This window comes from Urocampus carinirostris, chromosome 14 (genome assembly GCF_059441175.1).
Source record: "Urocampus carinirostris isolate Australia breed hairy pipefish chromosome 14, RoL_Ucar_1.0, whole genome shotgun sequence".
NCBI classification, from domain to species: domain Eukaryota; kingdom Metazoa; phylum Chordata; class Actinopteri; order Syngnathiformes; family Syngnathidae; genus Urocampus; species Urocampus carinirostris.
This window is the reverse complement of record NC_142362.1, coordinates 13,142,384-13,155,251: the sequence shown is the minus strand read 5'-3', so window position 1 is coordinate 13,155,251 and position 12,868 is coordinate 13,142,384. Positions and strand designations below refer to the sequence as shown.

Sequence of the window (12,868 nt, the reverse complement as noted above, 5' to 3'; positions counted from 1 at the left end):
TACCCAACCCTGAACAGATTCTTGTTTAAACCAGAATTGTGCTGACAGACCCTACCCTACTTACGACCATTCGTCTTACGTAAAACAGTAGATACAAACATTCTTTTCGGGATGTCGAAAAAATATACGGACATTGCTGTAAGTTCGATATGATATTGTGCACCTTTTTCGGAGTACAGGACATTACTGTAGTGTTTCTTTCTGCCAATACCGGCGTGTGGTGGCGCTGTGAGAGATCACCCAGCATCCACCCGGCTTCTACTTCCTAGTTCGTGTATAAACATTCAATACTGCATCTCCAGCGTGCTCAGAACTTTTACATTTTTATTGTTTAATATCTTGTGCATCCATTAAATAAGGTTGGTTAAAGTGTAAAGAAGAGGTGAGCGGTTTCATTTCAAATGAAAGTGGAATAAAAAAGCATGATGCGGTTGAGAAAATGGTTGGATCGTCTTCTTTTGTTCAATCTCTATCACGGAGGAGGACCTCTTGAAGCCCATCTTCCAAAAGTAAGTTAAACTCAACTTTATTTATCTTTATAGAGCATATTATCTTATGAAATGTTTATTTTTTTTAGTACAAAACAATACAGGTTACTTATACAAGCCTTATACATACTTACTTAAACCTTAAGCATACATTCCATACATAATATAGCACTGAAGCCTCTTACGAAGAAATTCAACTTCCGAATGATCTCGTTCGTAAGTAGGGCAGCGTCTGTATTTGTTATCCACAATCGGGTTGGGTGATATGAGGATGTTACATCTTTAAAGACGTTAACAAGGTCATTCATAAACCCTTAAAAAATCAAAAGCTGGTTAAATCACTTTATTTATTTGGTTTGTTCCAGCAAACTCTGGTCTAGACTTAGCATAGATTTTTGCCAACGCAGCTGCAAACCATATCAGCGAACAGCATCGATTTTGTGGTGAGTTTTGTTTTAGCCGCTAGCCACTTCGGCAGCTAATACTAAATGAATTAGCAGTTAATGCCAATTTCAAGGACTTTGACTACTGATGCTAGCATTGTGGAGACTGCATCTAGTAGCAAATGTTTTCAGGAGATCGGTCTTTGCTCTTGCAGATAAAGCTAAGGGGGGAAAAAAACGAGGGACAATTACGAAATAAATGGCGATAATGCCCTGTTCGATTTCTTTCCAATCCATCTGTGCCGTCCTGATTGAGTTTGAGAAGGACCACATTTCATCTTATTGTGATTTTGTTTGTTATGTTTCTTTTTTTCTGCCCACAATAACGGGTCCCAAGAAAGTTCGTCATCAGGGGAAGGAAAAGTGGAAAAGAGTGACAACAATGATTGCGTCGAAGAAGGAAATTATTGCAAAATATGAAAGTTATGGTAAGAGTGTCTTCCATTGAAGCACTGCTTGAAAGTACAGTAAATGATTTAAAAATGTTACATTTCTAGTTTTTTTATCAGTATATTGATCTTTATCTACACAACTGAGTATTGTTGTTTAGGTGGACAATTTTGTAATATTTTGGCCATGCTCTTTTCTTAGTATATGTCTATATTGAAGCAGTTTTGGGGATTTGCTTTGATTTCATGTAGGCTTATATGCAAGTATATACTGTATATAACACTTGAAGTCGTTTGGCTGGTTATTTATTTATCTATCTATCTCTCTATCTACCTACCTACCTACCTACCATGGTCATATACCTCAAGAGGGGTGACCGACAGCAAGACAAACACATACAATAACAAAGAAAAGAAAAAAGGGAAAAAAATAGCAAAAAACACATACAAACAATTTTTTGGACCATGGCCAACCCAAATGCCCAAACACCTAAACAAGTTAGGCATTTGGCACCTAAGTTGCTCATGCTTTCGTCCCTCCAGATGAAACGGGACACAAGAAAGTGGCCATGACGCTTGGGTCAGGGTGACACCACAGCAGGGCCCGACAGCTTTCACTGGTTTACCCCTGCCGCATCATACAGGTGCCCTGCCCATCCCTTAGAACACGTCCAAACATCCCATTATCCTTTCACAACTCGTTTCCACTCATTCCGATCACCAACAAGAGCTCTAGCTTCTATTTGTTTTGTTTTTGTTAAAAAAAGGTGAATATATTCTACTATTTTTCGTTTGAACTGCACAATCCTTTCATTCGATAAATTCAAGAGGTGGAATTTTTTTCCTTGCAGCTTGTCATTAGGGCAGAATGGTGGCTTCTCATTTCTCAAGTCAAACCAATTGAGAACCATTGGTCTTAATGGAATTTTGATTTTAAAAGAATTGTGATTTACAGTGGAACCTCGGTTTTCGAACGCCTCTCAGTTCCAACAAATCGGAGTCCGACCAAAAATTTAGAGAAATTCTTGCTTCGCTGTTCGGTCAAAAAAATCGGAGTTCGAACGCAGGTAATGCGTGAGCGCGTACGCTAGGGTGCGATGCTGAGCGGCGTACGGGTGTAGATCGCTCTTTTCGTGACCAACTGTTATCGCGTGCGGACGTCCTTCGTTTTGCTTTCGCTTTTAATATAGGTGTACAAAGTGTTTTAGCCCCTAAATATGCCTCCGAAGAAAGTCAGTGCAAGCAGAAAAATTGCTACAGGTGAAAAAAGAAAAGTGCGTACAACTATTGCATTTAAGAAAGAAATAATAACAAAATATGAAGGAGATGTGCGAGTGTCTGATCTTGCTAGGGAATACCCCACTTCTGCTGACCACCTGCGGCTTCTGCTGACCACCACAGAGGTAAGAAATCCTATTCATAATTCTTTTCTTTATCCTTTTTTTTATTTTATTTTTCAAATTTTTACACGTTCATGTTAGCGTAATCTTTCGTACGGAAGATTATGATAACTCGAACATACGATTAGCCTGGGTTAGCTTTATGTTTACGTTGAACATTCAAGGTAAACATTCAGGGTGTTGGAACGGAGCCCAACTTTGAGGGTGTTAGAACGGAGCCCCCTTTCCAATGAACCGTTCACCACTTGTTGTGGAGACCCGGGTGCTAAATGACTTGTAAACGACCTGATTTTTTTATTTTAACACGTTCATGTTAGCGTAATCTTTCATACAGAAGATTACGATAACGCAGACGTACGATTAGCCTGGGTTAGCTTTATGTTTACGTTGAACATTCAAGGTAAACATTCAGGGTGTTGGAACGGATTAAAACGATTTACATTATTTTTAATGGGAAAAATGATTTCGGTGATCGAACAAATCGGTTTTCGAACAGGGTTCTGGAACGGATTATGGTCGAGAACCGATGTGCCACTGTATTTTGTGCCATTTCGCTCACTCTAATCTATAGTGAGGAAAATCGCTTTTGTTCTCATGAGCGACTGACTTCATTGGTTCGCCCTTGGCTCATCTGCTCCACTGTTATTTATGTCTGTGTGGCTAAACGTCATTAGCATCTACATACGTGTGATCCCTGTCAGCTAAGTAGGCCACAGTATGGTATGTGACCCTCCCCAACATAAAGAGATGCCCCCTTTTGTTCCTCAACCATCTGATACCTTGCCTGCTCAGCTGGAAATGTGCCTATTCAAATTGCTAAAGACTCTGTGTCATTTACAGTCAAAGACCTTATATCCTCGACAAAAGCCACAAGCACTCGTCTGCAACCTTTCTCTCCCGCGGTTCAAAATTCCATTAAAAATTAACAAAGTATGTTGTAGAGCGGCACTTTTTAACATCGAGGTGCGCCTCTCCTCGGGGGCCGCCAAGGGCCAAGCTGCTCAGGAAAGATAATGTGAAATCCATAAAAATCCAGAGATTGTTTTCGATTTTCTACAGTAAAAAAGTGAGAGGAAAACTCCTTAAAATACAATATTAAAAGTTTTTTAATAGACTCTCCATCCCGGAATGAAAAGACGAATAAAATTGAAATCACCGTTAAGAATGTTTTTGTCTCGGTTGCGAAAAAGCCTGCAGGCGATCAGAAGATAGGGACGTAATTCGAGTCAAATTGACTGTGTAAAGCTACTGTTTGCTTCTGCCGCTCGGTGACAAAAAGATTTATTCAGGTCAATGACGTGTTACGCTAAAACAGTTAACTGAGCTGGAGGGAGGATTTAAACCACAGGTGTCAAACAGGCGGCCCGTGGGCCAGATCAGGCCCGCTTAGGGATTGAATCCGGCCTGCGAGACAACACTCAGAGAAGCGCAAGAGAACAACAAGTTGCAGGTTGAAATAGGTCAACTTGATGTTGCCAAAACCAAAGACACTGTACTTGTATTTCTTTCTCTCTTTTCCACCCCTTTTCTCCCACTCTCTGTCTCTTTCACTCTCTGTGTCTCTCTTTTTCTCTTCCGTGGTTGCTCTTTGTCTCTTTCTTTCTGTGTCTTTTTAAATTATTTTGCTCCAACTTCCTTTTTACCTTTTCTCTCTTTTTTCTTTTTCTCTTCCAACCCTTCGCGCTTTCTTTTCTCTTTTCTCTCTTTTTGTCTTTCTATTTCTCTTTGGATTTCTTTATTCCTCTCCCTTTTTTTCCCCCCTCTCCCCCGACTTTTTATCTCTTTTGTTTCTCACGCTCTCTCCCTGTCTCTCTTTTTCTTTCTTTGTCCCGCCCTCTCTCCTTTTCCCTCCCTCTTTCTTTTATTTCTTTATCTCTCTTTTTCTTTCTCTTTAATCTACTAGTCCGGCCCCCGACAGAATGTTCTCTCGTATGGCCCCCCGAGTTAAAATGAGTTTGACACCCCTGATTTAAACAGTGCTACGTTTGGGGAATGAACACATTGGCAGACACCAGGAAGAAGAGCATAAGGGGAATTTAGTGTACAATTTGATGACGGTTATTTTTAGCTTTAAGTGGCTGATTTCCGTTTCAAGCCATTAATTATGTAAAACATTCACACTATGTTCTAATTACTATCCCAGCCATTAGTCTCCTGTGCGATATTTGTGTTTTGAGGTTTGGGGCAAAAACTGTTCCAGTTAGAACTTTACTTTCAAGCCTCCATCAATAAATGATGAGATAACCTTGTGTCAATTAGAACAAAAACGAATATAACACAACTAAACCGGCTCATTGAATATTTTAGTGTGGCAGCATGTGATTAATGATGGGGTATATTTTTCATATCAAGCCGCAAACTGTGACGTCATATAAGGCCCTGATCAGTACCACTCCTTAGTTAGTAACAAGTGTCAGCATGTAAATAAAATTTTCTCGACTTACACGAGTGTTTAAAAAAACACATTTAAATGGTAGCTTGTGTATTTTTGCATACTATTTAAATCAATATTGTTTTTTTCTTCTAATGAATGAAGTTTTCTAACCACAGGGTTCGTTCACCTTTTTCATGGCCAAATTAAAGCATTTCTTAAGGACTTTCAAAGCCAATTTCCCAATTTCTCCAGTCACATTAGAAGGGAAAAATCCAGTGAGAATCATGTATTTTGCAAAGCATAAATATATCTGTGAGTAAATCGTTAATACACTTGTTTTTGAGACAAATCTCTCTCCATATAAGTGTTGGGTAAAAATGACAGTAATATGTAGCTGACATTTTCAGTTGCAGGAAATTCTTCCCATAACCTTTTACCACTGGGAAACGCTACCTTGATTTTTTTGCACGGCCCATAATAAATGACCATAAATTATACGTAATCCTTGTACCTAAACACATTTCATAGCTAGTCTAGGTGCAGTATGCACCTGTCTTCTTGACGCAACCCATAGGGGGCGATGGCACTTCATAGAACAATGCTGTACAAACCAATGGCAGCTGCAAGTTAATCATGAGTGGAGAAGAAATACAATACAAAAAGGCGAAGCCACTAGAGAGCCGTGTATGCATAATTGCAGAGTAGACTTGTTAAGAAACATGGCAGCAATTTCAAGCATTTACAAGCATGTCACTAATGTTTCAACTCCTTTTCAATCACTTTCAAGGATTTTAAGCACCTATACGAATCCTGGACTAACAGTCTTTCTGGTCTATTAGGGGGAATTCCCATCAAATTTGGGGTTTTTACCGGTTCATAATTGATTCGTAATCCTTGCACTAATACACATTTCACAGGGCCCTGTCTAGGACAATGCCATGACAACAATTCCAAGCATTTACAAGCACTTCACCCGAATCTTAAGCACCTTTCAAAGTTAGTGCTCTGTCTAGGTAAAGCATGCACTTGTCCTTTTGTCCGCAACCCATAGGGGGCGATGAAGCTTCATGGGATAATACCCTACAAACTAATAAATACCAGCTTTCGTCAATCACGATGGAAAAAGAAATGCAATGGAAAAGGGAACCACCAGAGCAGTGTCAGCGTCATGTTTAGGCAAACTTGTTACTAGATAAACACGGCAACAATCTTAAGCATTTAAAAGCACTTCACCCAAATTTCAAAGACTTTTTACACCTTGAAAACAAAACATCAAAATTGAAGTATTTTCAAGGATTTTAAGCACCTATAAGAATCCTGTACTTAAAGTATTTCTGGTCTATAAGCCTCACTTTTGAATTCCAGGAAAATTTGGGGTTTTAGGGTGTAGATAATTGATACATAATCCTTGCACAAATACACATTTTAATTTGATCTGCCTAGATGAAGCATGCACCTGGCCTCTTGGTCGCGACCCAAAGAGGGCGATGACGCTGTTTGGGACAATGCCATAAAAACGAATGCCAGCTGCCGTTAATCACGAGCGAAGAAAAATCAATGGCCGAGGGAGCCACGAGAGAGCTGTGTCGGTGTCATTATTAAGCAGCAACAATTTCAAGCATTTATAAACACTTCACCCAAAATTCAGGCACTTTTCAATCCTTGAAAACAAAACATTAAAATTCAAACATTTTCAAGGATTTCAAGCACCTGTACTAGGAAATGCTTAATATTGCACAATGTCCATTTAAAATCAGTTATTATCACCCGTCTTATAATTGATTTTCCGGCCATATCGTCCAGTCCTACAAAATAAAAATACGCAAATCAGAATATTTTGCATGAGCTTGGATCACACATACTGCCGACGCAGCTACTTCCTTCTGAGCTTTTCCTTTAAGTTGATTTACGCAAGCGTCAATCTATAGCTAATCAACATCAACACCGGCGTTCCGATTTTCCACAAGAGTGCCTCAGCAAATCCTCGCTGCACCCGCATGCCAAGTAGACGGCAGCCTTGAATATGTAAGAAGTACTCAGCGGAAGCCGTTTGAGACAATTTACCGGGTGAACCATGACCCGTACGCCATAAGAAAACCCATCCAGTTACATCAACGAATTGAAAATGTGAACGCGGTTGCCATGCCAACCAGCAGCCAGGCTAAGAGCAACGAAAGAAAACTCACTGAGACATCGAAGAGCTCCTCTGTGTCATCCAGCATATGGACTCTAATGGTGACGTGCCTTCCTGGGGGCATGGCCGGGGGTTTGTGGGCCGGGTCCAGGGTGCTGATGCCAAGAGTCTCAGGGGCCCCGAGACGGTGCCCTGCTCTCGACGTCACCGGCTCCGGGTCGGGATCCGCCATGTCGCCCTGCAGAGATGGGACCGAAACGGCATCAGAGGTGACGTAGGAAGGTTCCCGATAGTCACATTTATCAGAAGAGCTGACTGGAACAAGTGATTAGTGAGGCGTGTTTTTCATTTCGAGGAACGAATAAGACTAAGGTAATTTGATTTGACTTTGAGGCTGCAGCGCCAATATTTGAGGGTTATTAAAAGCAATATTGATTTGGGAAGCTTGAGATAAAGAGGGGCAGCACGGCCGCGCAGTGGTTAGCGCGTGTGCGGCACAGTTCTGAGGTCATGGGATCGAACCTTCTTGTGTGGAGTTTGCATGTTCTTCCCGTGCTTACGTGGGTTTCCTCCGAGCACTCCGGTTTCCTCCCACATTCCAAAAACATGCATGTCAGGTTAATTGGCTGGTTCAAATTGTCCCTATGTGTGAATGAGCGTGTGAGTTGTCTGTCTCTGGGTGCCCTGCAACTGGCTGGCAGCCAGTTCAGGGTGACCCCTGCCCACTGCCCGAAGACAGCTGAGATGGGCTCCAGCACCCCCGCGACCATACTGAGGATAACCGGTGCAGATAATGGATGGATGAATGGATGGAGATAAAGAGATACATAAGTGTCAAAGGTATAATATTGCAGGCTTAAACTACAAATGGACCAAATTTATCAGAGTAAGGACTTCATTTTTATCCTTAGAACTGCTCAATCATGCACAATAATGGTATGATTGTTAAAATGTAGGTAGGAGCTCGTACCAGGTAATGGAATATCAACGCTTTTAAGACATTGCTACTTGACATGGTCCTATGTTTCATGAACAGGTTTTGCACATTCTATGATCGTGGGACAATAAGGAAGACAAGGATAGGAAAAGGAAAAACCCTCAGAAACGGCAAGATATATTGTGATCCAAACAATGTAATCATTTCTAAATGGAATAACAAATAATTGTATACAATGATTTATAATATGAAGAGTTGTTTAAGGGGTTGCTAGAAGTCCAAACATATTTTGCTGACGGGTCCATTACAACCCCTTTAGCTTCACCCAGTCATCCCAGTTTTTCTTTATGGGCCATTTGTTCATTCTGTGGTGTGATGTTTGTTGCAACAGGATTGAAAAGAAAGAAAAAGACCAAAAAATAAAAATAAATATGATATCAATATTGACTGGTTACTATTTTATATTTGGAAATCTGCAATTAAAAGAACGGTACCGTAATCCTTCCTTTACTGTGGTAATGGTGACCAGAAACCCTGCGAAATACGAAAATCCGCAAAGTGACCAGCCTCCCCCATTCTTAACAAAGACTCTGTCAACCTACAATCGCATCAATTGTAGACCAAGGATAATGGATCACGGCTCGCCGGATGCGGTTTATATTTGGTGGAAAGAACGGAGAAGGACCAACCGCCACGCACGACACAAATTTGCTCTCTCAGCAATTGTCGACTAGAGATAATAGATTACAGTCAAAACAGTGCAGATCACATTAGGCGGGTCACAATGGCACACTACAGTGGCCCAAACTGGAAAAAAGGTGGTTTGTAGGCCTCTTCTCTCAGCAATACTCAACAGGGGATGATGGATTGTGGCCACAACCGTGTGCTTTATTCTAAGTTGGATAAAATAGCACGCCTCCCAAAAAAGGTCTTTCTGCTAGTCCCCGCTAGCAGAAATATAGGAGTCGGGATATTGTACCGCTGCCGCACTAGTGCAGTTCATTTTTACAGGAAATGAGAGCGAAAAGCAGCTGCCAGGCCTGACAAATGTGTGCTATGTCAGTCCCCTTTCACAGCAATATGGAATCAGGGATAATGGATTGTGGCCACACAAGTGCAGTTCGTTTTAGGTGGGGGGGAAAGCAAAGCATCCAGAAAGTTCACAAAAATGTTTTAACTGAACACATTTTAGATCTTTGAATCACATAAATATAAAAATAATTTCACAGTAATGCCCTTATATCTACAGTAGAGCAGCTTATCTTCATACTACTGATAGAAACATGTTATTTAAACAGATTTCAAATATATCAATTATTGCAATCATAAAAGGATGGTCAATTTTTCTGCAGTTTAAAGTATTTCGCAGTTCTTGAGTGATATAATGGAAAAAGTTTCGTTTCTCTGACTTATCTGACTCCATCCGGGCACCTGTGCTGTGGAATGCTCTTCCCCCTGAGATCCGATCTGCAACCTCAGTGGAAATGTTTAAATCTAAGCTTAAATCACACTTCTACTCTATAGCATATGAATAACCTATACTTTTTGTGGACAATATCTCTGTATTATTTGTAATTGCGACATCCTTTGCTGTCTGGTAATCCTGAAAGGGGGATACCACATGTGCAGTCCCTTCTCAAGGTTTCTTCATTTTCCTCATGTTGAGGTTTTTGAGTTTTTCCTTGCCCTCATGTTGGTTCCAGATCAGGGGATGGTGTAATAATAGTCTGAAATAATAGTCTGTGCAATAACCTGTGTAGCCCTTTGAGACTCTTTGTGATTAAGGGCTATACAAATAAAAAGGACTTGACTTGACTTGACTTTCTGAATGCATCAACAGTTCCTAGCACCAAGACAACCAAATATAGCTCAAAACTACAATCTTAAAACTAAAGTTATCTTCCCAGGTGACTTCAATTGAGTCACTATAATGTAACACGATTGTATTGTTTGCTTTAATAGACTAGAATTACTGCACTAGAAAATATCTACAGCTGGTTGGTTCCATGTTCCGTGTCCCTTTAAAGCTGCACACACTTTCAATGCAAACAAACATCAGATGGTAAAAGGGAGGGCTGAGAAAGTGTGATGAGCATATACACCCCCTTCAATAAATCACCCCGGCCATAAGTCAAGGCCAACGACTTCCTCTGAAACGCTCAGCATGCACACAACTAAACAGTTTGTCATTGTGCACCGACACCTTGTTGCACGAAAAACCCAGAACCGAGTTCAAGTCTCTTTTGCACAGAAAAGCCACCCTGCCTTTGAACACACTGGCTTGAAATTCCCCACTAATGTGCAACATGGAGCTGTGATAAAACCCCTGGCTTCTCGACTCTCCTCGTCTGGAACAGTGCTTCTTCTGTGCGCAGGGGCACAACACAAGAGCTCCTCAGTGAGGGTCAACAGCGCACAGCTGGAAAGCTTTAGTGACAGCTGGGTGGCCACAAGCCCCCATTTCTGCAGAAAAAAAACCCTAGCTGTGCCAAACTGGAACCACAGCAGCATCCTTCACTCACACCGGGGTGTGGTTGGCGTGGGACGAATTCCCACTGGGGTTCTTACTTCCAAGAGGAAACCTATCCTCCAAAGAGCAGACAAGGAACATCCGGGGATGCATTTAAAGCTCCCTGCAGGAGGACGTCGGAATTCGAACACTCCGGTTTTGCAATGTAGGTTAATGGAGCAGACTGCTGCAAAGCGCAGCGTGCAATGCGAACTCCGCTCACCTGGACATGCACCCGAATTCACTAAAGATGCAAAGGTTCGTTTTCAGATTAAAAATTTCGTAAAACAGAAGCTACAAGATGAAAGGACTAACGCGTGAGAGTTAACCTTAATCTCTCCAAACAAGTTGGATCACTTCCTTCAAAAGCACACGGGACTTGGGGAAACTGGGATTCTTACCCCCTTTTTTCCTTCGAATTCCACACCTTAGGAGCTCCTTCCCGGTTGAATAGATTTCCACAGGCGGTTGGTGAAAAGCAAAATAATCACGTAATCCAGGTGACTTTTCTTAAGTGCGCGGACCGGAGAGGTGAGTTTCTGCGGTCGCCATGGCGGACGGCGGGTTGTGAGTGAGCAAGCCGGTGGAAGGAGACGAGATTACAGCAAATCGTGCGGCCGATTCACTCCGGCTAGTTTCGGTGGAAAAAACGAGAAGGCGGTGCAGTGCCGGGACGAGGAGACACGGTAGAGTGGTTACACTGACACCTAGCGGACGGTAAATGAGGTGTAACAAGGAGACGATGAGAAACTGGAAATGAGTTACTGTAGTTACCTTGCCATCGAGAGCAGTGTTTTTTCAAACCAATGCACTCCTTTTTTTATTTGAAGAAAATCTCAAGGCACACTGTCCTTCGAAAATGTTTACAACTAATACCAGCAGTTCATTTTAACGGAAGGTGACGGCAAAAGCAGCTGCCACGCCCCCCAAAAGTCGCAGCAATATGGCAACCCAGATAACGGATCGAGGCCGCACAAGTGTAGTTCATCATGACCGGAAATATCAGATGCCAAGCCTGACAAGAGTGCGCTGTGCCGGTACCCACAAGCAGCAATATGGGATCAGGGATAATCGATCGTGGCCGCACAAGTGCAGTTCACCATGACTGGAAATAACAGTAAATATCAGCTGCCAGGCCTGACGAAAGTGCACTGTGCCAGTCCCAGTCGCAGCAATATGGGATTCCAGATGATGAATCATGGTCGCACAAGTGCAGTTCACCATGACTGGAAATAACAGCAAATATCAGCTGCCAGGCCCGACAAATGAAATAATCTGCATTTAAATAGCGCTTTTCAAGTCAAGACTTCCCAAAGCGCTTTACAGTGTGCTTCACATTTACCAATAGCGGCCGTGCAGCCATGTAAGGCGCTAACCTGCTTATTGGGGGCATTAGGTGTTCAGTGTCTTACCCAAGGACACTTCGACATGTAACACGGAGGAGCCGGGATTCGAACTGCGATCTCTTGATCTCAGTCTTGATCAATTTGATCTGCATTTCTCAAATATTAACTTGCTGTTTTAACCAGGTTGTGATTTTTTAGAAATAAAGTTAAAATAGGGTTAACTAACCACTAAGGTGTGCTGTGCCGATCCCAGTCCCAGCAATATGGGATTAAAGATAATGTATCCTGGCCGCACAAGTGCAGTTCATCATGACCAGCAAAAAACAGTTACCAGGCCCAACAAAAGTGCAGTGTGCCGGTCCCCAGTCACATTAGTATAGGATTTCATATAATGGATCGTGGCCGCACAAGTGTGGTTCATTGTGACGGGAAATAACAGATACCAAGCCTGACAAAAGTGAGCTGTGCCAGTCCCCACTACCAGGCCCGACAAAAGCGCCCTGTGTCAGTCCCCAGTCCCAGCAATATGGGATTCTAGATAATCGGACGTGGCCACACAAGTGCTGTTCACCATGACCGAAAATAACAGCAAAAAAAAAAAAAAAAACAGCTCCCAGGCCCGACAAAAGTGCGCTCTGCTGGTCCCCACTAGCAGAAATAGGGGACCAGGGATAATGGATTGTGGCCACAGGAATGCAGTTTGTTTTAGGTGAGGGACAAAAAGCAAAAAAAGCAAGGAAGAGCTCTGCCAGGTTTCAGAAAAATGTGTTGTGGTACATCACAACACATTTTAGATCTTTTATTGACATAAATATAAATATATCCATCCATCCATTATCTTCACCTTA

General features: G+C 42.0%; 1 protein-coding gene across 4 annotated transcripts in view; it reads right to left on the bottom strand.

Annotated features, from left to right (window-relative positions):
* Positions 1–11,318, bottom strand: part of LOC148352670 (FERM, ARHGEF and pleckstrin domain-containing protein 1) — a 98,557-nt gene extending 87,239 nt beyond the window's left edge. For all 4 annotated transcript variants that reach the window (XM_088353540.1, XM_088353542.1, XM_088353543.1 and 1 more), the window contains exons 1-2: positions 11,076–11,318; positions 7,281–7,466 (exon numbers count right to left, since the gene is read on the bottom strand). In XM_088353540.1, coding sequence (XP_088209666.1) covers positions 7,281–7,460 — 180 coding nt within the window. In that variant the 5' untranslated portion in view covers positions 7,461–7,466; positions 11,076–11,318. The remainder of the gene's footprint in view (positions 1–7,280; positions 7,467–11,075) is intronic.
* Between the last annotated feature and the right edge of the window lie 1,550 nt (positions 11,319–12,868).